At 51.1% G+C, this 12,219-nt stretch overlaps 1 protein-coding gene across 1 annotated transcript in view; it reads left to right on the forward strand.

The window, feature by feature from the left end:
* Positions 1-1,785: 1,785 nt before the first annotated feature.
* The window catches only part of HS3ST2 (heparan sulfate-glucosamine 3-sulfotransferase 2), a 110,563-nt gene continuing 100,129 nt past the window's right edge, over positions 1,786-12,219 (forward strand). Inside the window, exon 1 of the mRNA XM_070461032.1 lies at positions 1,786-2,270. Coding sequence (XP_070317133.1) covers positions 1,786-2,270 — 485 coding nt within the window. The remainder of the gene's footprint in view (positions 2,271-12,219) is intronic.

The following is a 12,219-nucleotide window of genomic DNA, read 5'->3' on the forward strand; positions in this document are numbered from 1 at the left end:
TCAGTGCCTGAAGAAAACTTGGTAACAGTGGAGGGATTGGCCTAAGGTTTTTAGGGATGGGACTGGCTTGGGGTCAAAATATTCCCTGGCTTGGGCTAAGGTCCACAGAGCTTGACTAGATTATTTTCTGAAGAATGAACCTTGAAAAAAGTTCAGAGGGGTGCAGTGGGGATGATGGCCATCACTCATGCATTTCATGGGGTACTCACTTGGTGAACACCTGGACAGGATGACATGCACTGTTGTGGAGTGACAGCCTAGCTTCATTCTTGGGTATGGTCATTGAGGACTGTCTGTCTGATGAACAGTTCTGTTCCAACTAGTGTGGGCATTCAGGGCAGTAATGGGGTTGGTCACTCAGGCCTGTTCTGGGCACAGTCCATGAGAACTGTCCTGTGGGCAGTCACGTAGGACTCACTGGAAGAGGAACCGCTCCTGGATAAAGTCCTCCTTGGCCCACTGGGGGATGTTCTGGATCTCAGGGATGCTCTGGAACCCTGGTCAGTTTCCCGGGGAGCGGCCCGCCGCTAGGGGGCGGCTGCTGCGATGCCCGCCGCCAGCGCGGAGTCTGCTTCTTTGGGACTCGCTCTCCAGTCAGGCCCAGACAGAGGTGGAGTGACAGTGGGTGGGGGCGCACGCTTCATGGGTGTGAGACAGAGCGAGCCGCCTGGTGTGAGTCAGCGCGCGGGGGGCTAAGGAGCTCCCCGAATAGTCACGGAATCTCACTCACGCTCGGCTCCTCCACCATCCCGTCTAGAGCGTGTGTCCAGTCCCGCGCCTGCGTGCGCACACGATACGATGTCCGATTCGGGGTTCTGGGTGTCCGTTGGGGGAAAAGGGGGTGGGCTGAAGAAGGAGTGTCCCTGTGGGTGTTTCTCTGCCCAGGTTAGATTTCTCCCGCCCTGCCCCATGAAGGGTGTAGGGGGGTGTGTCCCGCTCAGGTACGTATGTACCTGTGTTCGTGCGTGCATGCGTGTGTCAGTGTGGTGGGACCTTTTATCAGCTCGGGGTGCCTCCGTGTGCGCCAGGGTCTCTGTTTGGGCATGGATGTTGGCGCAATCTCGACCTGGGCTCCCACCCCCGGGTGTCGGGAAGCCCGCGTGGCCGGGGTGTCCAGCCTCCCGGAGGAGCAAAAAAGCCTCAACACCCTCACCACCCCAGCTGGCCTGGGCTCCTTAGGGAGCAGCCTGCGTGGGGAAGCCCCGGGGTGGTGTGTCCCTGGAAGGGGTAAAGAGTAGGGGCGCAGGGGGCGGGCCGGGTCCCCGGGCGGGGCGCGGGCTCGGGGGACCCGCGCGGCTGACGTCAGGCGACTCCTTAAATAGAGCCGGCAGCGCGCTCGGCTCGGCATTTCTCGAGGAGCCAGAACGCGGCCGGCGCCAGCGCCACCGTCCGGCCCGCGCGCCGGCCCGCACCGCCGCCGAGCGTTCGGGGCGCCGAGCCGGGAGGATCCGGGATGGGGCTTCCGGCGCTGGGCGCGCTCCGAGCCCGGCGCACGTGAGAGCCAAGGAGCGCCGGGAGCCGCCCAGCTGCCCGGAGTCCCGTCGCCCAGGACGCGGGGATGTCGGAGGCGCCGCCGCCGGTTCCCCGAGGAGCCACCGCCCCCGGGATCCCGGGGCACGGTGCGCGCCCGGGCCGGCAGCGCCTGGAGAAGACGGCGCCCCCTACGCCCGACCCGCGTGGCCCGGGCCGCGCCGCGCGAGCCCTCTAGGCGGCCGCAGGGCCCCAGCCGCTCCGCCGCCGGCGCCCCCTCGGAAACCATGACCCCCGGTGCGGGCCCATGGAGCCATGGCCTATAGGGTCCTGGGCCGCGCGGGGCCACCTCAGCCGCGGAGGGCGCGCAGGCTGCTCTTCGCTTTCACGCTGTCGCTCTCCTGCACTTACCTGTGTTACAGCCTCCTGTGTTGCTGCGACGACCTCGGCCAGAGCCGCCTCCTCGGCGCGCCTCGCTGCCTCCGCGGCCCCGGCGCGGGCGGCCAGAAACTTCTCCAGGAGTCCCGCCCCTGCGATCCCTCGGGCCCGACGCCCGGCGAGCCCGGCGCTCCCAGCGCGCCCGCCGCCGGCGCGCCCTCCCCTCGCCTCTCTGGGTCCAACCACTCCGGCTCTCCGAAGCTGGGTACCAAGCGGCTGCCCCAAGCCCTGATCGTGGGCGTGAAGAAGGGGGGCACCCGCGCCGTGCTGGAGTTTATCCGCGTGCACCCGGACGTGCGGGCCTTGGGCACCGAGCCCCACTTCTTCGACAGGAACTACGGCCGCGGGCTGGACTGGTACAGGTAAGGAGCGGAGCCCCACAGCGCGCGCCCGGGCTCCATCCGGCCCCGTCCTCAGGGCCACCTCCTGCGCCCTCGCATCCGCTGAACTCGGCTGGCTATGTGGGTTCCGACTGACACGTGGGGGAACTCTAACAGAAGGATTTACCCGGAACTCCCCAGTGATGGTGTAGACCGGCTCCGGCTTCCTGAACCGCAAAGGGCAATTGACTCTGGAATCGCCAGAAGGGAAGGGAGATCGCTGGCCTGACCTCCGGGCCAGTTTGGAGGGCTGGCTCGGTGTCTAGACGCTGGGGGTAAAGCTGGGTGCCAGGGGAAGGGGCAGCCAGGACAGGAGCTGCCTGAACTCAGCCCTCTCCTGAGCCTGGCCGCATCTTTCCAGGCATCTGACCGACCCAGGGAAGGGACAGTCCGAACAGCGCCCCCTCGCGGCAGGGCCCTGTGCTGGGGTGAGGTCCCCAAGTTCGGGCCGAATGACAGGGAGGCCCCTGAGGTGTCTGCGGGAGAAAGGTCCCTTCTGGAGCCTCGTTCTCAGCTCCAGGTATTTGCTGCCGGATCTGGTCTGAGACTCTCAGGCGCTCTGACCCTGAATTCATGTTTTCAAATAGTGCACACGACCCTGGATGTGAGTCTTGGCTCTGCCACTTAGCTTGAGCAAATTCCTAAAAACTCACTGAGCCTTGATTTTCTGGTCCATCGCAACTAGCAGGAAAGGTCCCTGACCTTTCGGCCTCGCAAGGGCTTTCTAAGTACTTGAAAGGTGTAACAGGGACACTTTGCACTGGGCGGTGTTTCTAAGCCAGCAGCCAGAATATAGAATTTGGAATACCGGTGGGCTCCTCAGATGGAAGCTGTCTAGGTTCACAGCGGGCAGCCAGTCATAGCAGACTGTCCACTCCCCCACTGCACTGTCAGGGATGACAGTCACCCAGGCTGGTGATATCTGGGGATAGCCTGAAGCTTCTGGAAGGTAGCAACCTCCACTCTTAAATGGCTGTCTACTTCCCAAGCCCTGTATGGTGTTGAGGTGTAGGGCTGGCCCACGTGTGAGCTGAGCAGGGCGTCCCTGGGGGTGGTGTAATGTATGGGCTCCCCATAACACCTGGGTTACAGAATTCTCACCATTCACCTGACCCCTTGAAGACTTGCTAGAAATGTCTGCCTAGTAATGGAACTGGGTGGGGGGTGGGTAACATGGTAGCTGACACAGTAGCTGAGGCTGTTCTTTAAGGTAATTTTGTTAAAGTTAAACCCTTTAGGGGGTAGAAAGTCATAACCATATTGGATAAAGGACAGCTTCATTAGAAGGAGGACCCCAGTGGTCTCACTTATGGAACCCTGGATTTGTAAGAATCAGGGCAACAGGGCCAGCTTGTCCCCTTTGCCTGGGAGCCCTGGTCATGGTTTAAGGGGCCGGGGATGGGACATGCCCAGTCCTCAGGAGGCAGACATATAGCCCATCTCCAGTGGCACGCAGCAGGGGGTGGCTGGCCTGTGGGTGGCCCCAGCCCTGTTATGTTGGCTCATTGGAATAGAGAGAGTGGCACAGAATGGCATGTCGGGCTTTCCAAGCTGTGACCCCGCTGCCGCCCCCCCCACCCAGGCATCCCACCTGGAGGTATGAAGTCCATGAGGACAGCGTCAGAGCCAGACTCCAGAGTCAGAGAGGCAATGCATCAAACAGCAGAGCGTGACGTGGGTCAGCCATGGCCACACGCTCTTGCTCGGCAGGGTTTCCTCGATGGAAAATCTAAGGATCATTATGAAACCCTTTGCCAAAGTGAAGTGCCTCTTAAGTGCACAGTTCTGGCTTTTGTTGAGCCCTCCAGTGTACACCTATTCCCTGCACCCAGCCTCTGCACTCCCGCTCTTGTGCTCCCCCACCAAACACCATACCTTCCTTCTCCAAGCCCGTGTCATTCAGGGATGGTTGCTTTTTATTTTTAACCTTGGCATGTGTGATTCTAAGCCAGCTTAGCTGTGAACCTTAGAGATGGGAGCCGTGCCTTTTTTTTTTTTTTTTTTATATAGCACATTTGGATTCTGCTAAAATTCTCAGCTGAGTCTTGGTAGGTTTTATTTAACATCAAGCATGCTGACAGCCCCACTTCTCTCGGCTCCCCCCACTTCCCAGGGTCTGTCTTACCATCCTTTTCCCCCTTTATATTTCTAAAAGAGCATTTAGCCCGCCTGTCTGGTACTAACTGCCTCATCCCCGTCACCTCCCCAGGAAGGCTGGGAGCCTACAGCTTCAGGAGGGGCCGTGTGATTTGTGCTTCTTGGGGCGGCAAATCCATACCTCCAGAGTCCAGGGTTTCGGGTATGGATTGTCATTTCTGTATATAAAGTCATACTGCCCCATTTGGATGCTATTTCTGTAATTTCCAGAAATTTTTTCTGTATGTGTCTTATTCTTTATTATCACTCAAGTAATATGCATTAATTGCGGAAATGATGGAAATACTTGGTTTCTTTTAAAACTCACGTTCTCACTTTATTCCTGAAGTCCATGAGTTAGGATGGCAGGTGATAAGATGCTTCTCTCTCTGCCCATTGCCTTTATCATTTCACGGATGGGAAAACTGCAACCCGAAAAGAGAGCATCATAGAATGGGATCCAAAGCAAGCGGATGAAATTTGGGACCAAAAGTCATTGGCATGCACTGTCTCACAAAGATTTATACATGTACACTGTGTGTGTATGTGCACTTCCAGCCAAGTACTCTAACCACTGTTCTGCACAGCTTGTCACCATAAAGCCAGCATCCCCTGGGTAGACATGGCCAAAGATCCCTTGTGCCTGTTTGTGGGGGACCGTGTTTTCCAAAGGTGGAGTCGCAGAGTGGCAGGCAGTGGATCTCCTCAAAGCCCCTGGGGATAATTTCTGGGGTCTGGAGGCCCCAATCAGACAGACAATGGAAAAATCAAAGGAAAGACTTCTCTCTGTGGCTAAGTGGAGATAAACCAGGAGCTGACAAACAGTGCCTGAAGACAGAATGATACAGCCAGAGAGACACCATCAGCCAGAGACCAGGAGACATAATCTGCGTCTTCCTGACCCCCAGCCTGAACCCCCTCTTGGAACTAGCTGGGTTCCAGCCACCCTAGGAGAGGCCAGACTTCTGTGGTGGGATCCCTCCCCTGAGATATTTTCTGAGATCCCATCCCTGAAGCATCCCTCCTCTCTGCACCTGGCCGGCTTCCCCCTCCCAATTTGCTCCTCCAGGTAGCGGCTGGGTGTGCTGTGTGGGCTCGACCAGCTTCTTGGACAGGGAGGCAGCGTGAGGCCACAGTGACAACGGACCCAGGATAGGACCTGCTGTCAGAAGGCAGGAGATGGTCCCCTAAGCTGGGTCATTGGAAGCAGAGTCATCTTCCTGAATCTTGGCTTCCTCGTCATAGGATGATGCCTATTGTAACTATTATCATAGAAGGTGGTTTTAAAGAATGAATGAAACGTATATGAAAGTGTCCTGGGAAATTCCCTGGTATATAAAGATAAGGCAGTAATGTGATCACTATCACCACTATTACTATGACTGTTTCATTACCAACACTCCTTTTACCACCATCAGTACTGAGTATTAAAACTATCAGCTTCTTTCCCTACTGTTATTACTACCTGGGACTGAGGAATTAATTGCTGGAGAAGTAGTTCCATGAAAGACTAGGAAGGGTCCTGGCCCTAGGTTTGACTTTCAGCTCTGCTTTGCCTTTTTCTCCTCCCTCTCTTCTTTCTCTCCTTCCTTCTGCATTGGTAAAAAGTCACTCCTTATTTCAGGGTGTCAGTTTGCTCACCTTTAAAAAGAGAGTGATGTCTGACAATGTATGTGAAAATGCGTCTCTCAATCTAAGATTCTATTTGGGAATGCATCAGAAGTTGAGTGTGAGACACAATATTCAAAGCCTTCATCTTTCATAAAGAGACATCAGCTGTGCATTGTCCAGTAGTTTTTTCGGTCTTAGGGGAAGCTGAGTTTTGTGTAGAGTGTTCATTTTGCTGGTTTTCAGTGATAGGGGTGGGGGAAGGAAGTGAGTCTTCTCTAAATGCATTGAAATGCCAACAAGAGCAAGTTAATATGTGATAATTGACTCTGTGCTCTGGTGTCAAAATTGTGATAGATGAGCCTGTTCTGTAAATTTTAGACTCCACAAGTCTGGTTATTTATTTGTTCAACAGCAGTGGTGTTCTGGGGACGGCGTGAGGAAAAGAAGACAAGGCATTTGCCCTGGAGGCAACAGTTTAAGTGAGACAGAGAATTAAAAGCCCAGAGTAAGGTCTATCACCTTATCTAGCTGATTTTAATCAAGGAATCAAATTTCAGTAGCAAAGCCAAACTCTAGAAAGGCAAACTTTAAGAAGAAATAAAACCAAAGGCAGAAGGCAGGGTAAGTAGTGAACGCGGGAGGCTTTACCACCTTAAAGAGACTGATGGACAACTGGGCACAGATGACCTGTGTTTTTCCAGTGTGTGCAGATGTGTGTGTATGCACAGTTCTCACGTGGGCACCCACACCGCACAACTCCAGTGTCTGTGCAGACACGTCTTCATAAGGAGTTTTCCTGGCTGGGTCCAGGAGGATGTCACACACGCTGATTAAATGAACCCGCTGAGTTCATAAATCCTTCGTCCGCCTTGTAGCTTTCTGTCAGCCTCGCTGCAGCCGGAGATATAGTAGTTAGTTCCAGCACATGTACAGTTCTTGTCAGGCACCGAGGAACATCCAGGTTGAGCAAACAGAACTGTCATCGCTCAAGGAGGCTTTTTGAAGAGCTGACTTTGCATCCCCCTGGAGCTTGGAGGGACAGTGGAAGACCTTGGAATGAAGACTGGGCTTTCCCCATGGCCTTTGGTATGTGGCTAAAGGGGGAAGACCCCGATAGGTCCTAGTGCTATTCAACTACCACACTTTGTTAAGCCTATTTTGGATATTAAAATACTACGTAGAGCCTAAGAAACACATTTTCTTTTTCACCTTTTCACGCCTCTGAAATTAGGATGTGTCTAATGATTGATGGGGTCTAGGTTCCAGGAGATATGGTGCTTCCACATTGGATGGAAACTCACTCTCCCAGAGGTGCCCTCTGCTCTGGTATCCATTGGACTTTACAAAGGACCAGCAACTAGGTGACAAATGCCTGACCCAGCAGGGAGCGCCTGAGACCCTGCTTGTCTTTGCAGCCAGCAGGGTGCCTTCTGATTGGTGAAGTAGCTCTACCCACTTGATTTTTTCATTTTTAAAATATTTCTTTATTTGGCTGTGCTGGGTCTTAGTTGGGGCGTGCTCGATCATTGATCTTTTTCGCAGCATGCGAACTCTTAATTGTGGCATGTGGGATCTAGTTACCCGACCAGGAATTGAACCCATGCCCTTTGCAGTGAAAACATGGAGTCCTAACCACTGGACCACCAGGGAATGCCTGAGCTGTGCTCATTTTTGATTTTTGATTGCTACCTATGCTCTCTTCTGCCTATCCTGAAATGAGGAAAAGTGCAAGTTGATGGCCACCAGGAGACAACAAGATGCTTTGGCAGGCATGTTCTTCACTGGCTGCTGTTCTGCCCAGATATTTGGAGTCACTTCCCAAGAGTCCCTAAAGAGTCAGGACAGGGTTGGTGCTCAACAGGTGTGCTTGCCTATGTTCCATTGCATCTGGTGTGGAGGACAGTAGAATAATTTTCTTCTCATCGGTTAGACCTCCACTGCCTTGCTCTTGAATGATTGGGTGACCGAGCGGGTGGGGCGGGGCCGGAAGCACACAGCTCCCCATTGATCAGAATCCTCTGCGGGCTTGGACTGGGGGCTGTCTCTATGAGTGGGGGCTCAGCAGTGGGGCTGGGAAGTTGGGGAGGTAGATAGTCTTGCTGGCAGTGAGTCAGGGTGGAGGGATCTGCAGGGTCATGCAGTTTACCTAAACCTGTGAGACTCTCTGCCCTGTGAGCTAACCCCAGGGCGGGTTAATCCATTTATTTGTCAGATGCCTACCATTCGCCGGAATCAGTGCCACGCTGCTGTAGGCCGGCTCTGCTGCTACTTTATTCTCTTAATGGGCTGCACTGATGGGCTGGGGTGCGTTGTAGTCCATGGGCAGCTTGATGAGGTGCCACCAGTGATGGAAATAACTTAGCATTTCAGAGGTGCCACCAGTGATGGAAATAACTTAGCATTTCAGAGGTAATTGCTGCCTGTCAAGCTACACAGCTGGGCTGTTGGTCCAGTGCTATACTCACCCATCTTCCTCAGAGGATAATGGTGCAGAGATGGGGGCAAGGGATTACTGTTGAGTGTGTGCTTCCAAGGATCGTGGGCTAGATAGCCTGGTTGGGTTACCTGAGGCTTGAGGATCACAGGATCTCCTGGACACAAGTCCACTGGGACTGGGACTTCCCAAGCTTTGAAATCAACGGCACCAATCATGGTTCCTTTTCAGGGTCTGTGGTCACTAGCTCCCACAAGTGAAAAAAAACCAAAGTGTCCACTCTGGGCAAAGGCCCGAGGACCTCTCATTGACATCCTTGGAGGGGCAGCATCAAGTCCATGCCCTCTTAGGGTAGCATTTTCCAGGCTTCAGACATTTTGTACTGCCTCATGGTTGCCCAAACCTGGCGTGACCTCTATTATTTTCTTCATACTTTAAAGTTAGCACTTTAAAAATTTTGGATTTTTCATAAAGAACTGGGTTTATTTTCCACCAGCGTGTACATTGTAGAATAGATAATATCTTCCCATAATACAGACTTCAAAAGTGACAGAGGATTTTCCCTGAAAACCATTCTCCTCCTTCATACCCCATCTCCCCTTCCACGCAGTTCCTCATCCCAGAAACAGTCACGAGATCGGTTTTTGTGTATCCTTCAAGAGAGGTGCTTGCATTTGTAAACCTAACATCCATTATGCAAATGTAATTGAAACACATCTTTTTAAAACACAACTTTATTTGAAAACCACCTTAAACGGAAAGCCAGCATCACTTGCCATAGTTAGGAAGTAATTATGAAAATAAATAGATTGAAAACATAACAATGCTATTGAATTTTTTTTCATATTTTAAAAAACTTATTTATTTTTAATTGAATTTTTGCTAGTGAAAGTGGCTAAAATGTTCCAAGCCTGCAGCATGCTTTATCTTTGTTCAAAAGAGAATGGGGATACTAAAAAGAGCAGTTAAAGAAATGCTAATATCAATGTGAAACATTTCTCCTTGATGTAATCAGAATGAATGAAAGTGAAGTGAACAAGATCATAAGTTTTCTCACTATGCGATTAAGTGACAGTCAGTCTATGTAGTATCTAAAATTACTGAGATGGGGTATGCCCCAACATCATAGGAAACACTGCCAGAGTTTGCAGAAAATCCAGTGTAAGTAAATCCAGAGATGTTTCTAGCTTTCAGATTCCTTTGATGTGTTAATGATTGAAAGAGACAAGCCAAAGGAAAACTCAGAACAAATATGAGCGTTCAGAAAAGTATTGTGGCTTGCAGTATTTACAAAGTAGTCTAGCCTTCAGAAGAACAGGATTCCCTGAATAAAGGGTGTAGCATGTATTAAAAAGGAAAAAACAGTATCCCACCAGTTTACTATTGGTTTCATCACTGCCCTCGCTGGTGGAAAATCAGTGGTCTCCCCCGTGAATACCATATCTTCATGGTGATTACATACCTGCAGGCATCAGTGTTGCAAAAGTCAAAGATAAAGTTGTTTCCACTAGGGACTTGGCAATGTGTGTGAAAGGGGTTCAGAGCTTTTTTTTGTTTCTTCAATTTAGAGGCTCATGTGGAACAGGATGTCTGTTTGAAATCTCAGGATGCAAAGTTCCTTTTCTCTCCCCCTGTGACGCTTGATGTGAGACTTAAAAATAATGGTCGGGCAGGGTGTCACTCTTCCTTTCTCAGATAGTTTGATCTCACTGAATAAAGAGGGGAAGATGATGGCGTGTCTTTCTGCATACTTTTTTAGCTGCATAAAAGGAGCTCCACTGGGGACAATTGTCCCTAGGACTTGCCATATGTTTTCAACAGAGGCCATTTAGATGGTGTCTGTGATAGCAGGGCTTCCCAAGCTTCCCTTCAGATGGGCAGATAGTCATCAACTCTGACAAAGAGAGGGCTTCCTGCTCACTCAGGGCTTCCAGGTCCTGGCGCTCACTGCCCGGTGAAGGAATTCCAGATCCATCCTAAAGCTGGTGGACAAATGAGCTGGCATTGAAGCGGTGCCTCGTGGCACTCAGAAAAGAGGGAGGGAGGGCAGCTCTGAGTACATGGATGAGAAGAACTTAAAATGGAAATCAGAAGACATTTTCATCACAGTGATTAAAAACTCGAGCTCTTGAATCAGAATGACTGAATTGGAATCTCGGTTCTACCATTGAGTGGGGGTCCTCTGGGCCTCAGGTCTATCTCCATGTAGGAACCAATCCTCTCGTCTACACATAGGGTTACAGTGAGGTCTGAATGAGTGATATCATGTAAAAACGTGCTCAGAAATTTTCTGGCATGTGGAAGGGGTCCAAGTGTTGGCTCTCATTATTGGTTATTGGTTTTCTCATCATTCCTTCAATGAGCTGAGTGCTAAGGACCCAGAGGTGGACAAGACTGGGCTCCTCCCAGTTTGATGGATTATGAAACGTTCATGGAAAATTTTTACACAAGTCAGCTGATGATAGGAGCCATAAGAGAGATGCAAGCAGAGCTATTATAGCATGGGAAGGAGATAAGATCCAATTGGGGGAATTTTGGAAGGATTTCTGAAGGACGTAGTATGTTATTTGGGTCTCAATGGGCAGATGGGATTTTTGCAGGGGGCAGGTAAAGGGGCTGGCCCTATAGAGATGCTGTTTCTAAATACATTCATCCCACAATTTCACCTCTGATTACAGTCAAATAAAAAAATAAAGTTTTTTTTCAAATTATTTTAGTTCTATGTGCATTTATTGACTGCCTACTAATACCAGGCTTCCCAGGTGGCGCTTGTGTTAAAGAATCCACCTGCCAATGCAGGAGATGAATGAGAGGCAGGTTCGATATCTGGGTCCAGAAGATGTCCTGAAGACGGAAATGGCAACCCACTCCAGTATTCGTGCCCAGATGGAGGGGCCTGGCTGGCTGCAGTCCATGGGGTCACAAAGAGTTGGACATGACTGAGCCACACACACACACACCAGGCACTGTGATAAATCCTAGAAAAAAGGAAGAAAGAACTGTCCTTTAAAGAGTTCAAGGGGCAGACAAATCCAATAGCAAGATGTGCTGGGAGAGAAAAGGTTCTTGGCATGTGGTATCACTCAGGGTGGGTCAGAGACTTTCTGGGGAGCTGAGGCCTAAGCTTAGGACATTTGCTTTGGTTTTCCTCCACCTGAATCACTCTCCCTCCAGAGCATCCTAGATCTGGCTGCTTCTCATTGTGTAGGTTCCAGCTCAAATGTCACTTATAAGACAGTAACGCCTTCCTTTGTTACCCAGCCTTAGCTGACTTACCTTCCCCATCACCCTTTATCTCTTTTCCCCACTTTGTTTTATTTACCTCTTACTTTGTATTGCAATCTGAAATTATCTTGTTCCTTTTCCTTTTTACTAGCTATCTCCCCCACCAGACCCAAAACTCTAGGACAGCAGGAATCTTGTCTGTCTTGTGCACGGCTGTGTCTCCAGAGTGCCTGGCACACAGTAGGTGCTCAATAAATAGTTGTTGATGACTATGCCTAGGAATGGATGAGCCTATTCCAAGGCCACAGACTGGTCCCAGCCCTTCATTAGGCTTTTCACATGTGGGTCCAAATGTTCCCCCTCTCACTTTGAGAGCTGAATGAACTGGTATTCTCAGAGACTCAAAGATTTGACTCCAGCTGCCTGGCCAAGGAGCAGCAGAACTGGGACTTTTGTTTGTTTCAAACAAAACTGAGACATTATACAGATACATGAAGGGCTTCCCAGGTGGCGCAGTGGTCAAGA

The sequence above is a fragment of the Odocoileus virginianus genome, chromosome 33 (assembly GCF_023699985.2).
Source record: "Odocoileus virginianus isolate 20LAN1187 ecotype Illinois chromosome 33, Ovbor_1.2, whole genome shotgun sequence".
In the NCBI taxonomy this organism is placed as follows: domain Eukaryota; kingdom Metazoa; phylum Chordata; class Mammalia; order Artiodactyla; family Cervidae; genus Odocoileus; species Odocoileus virginianus.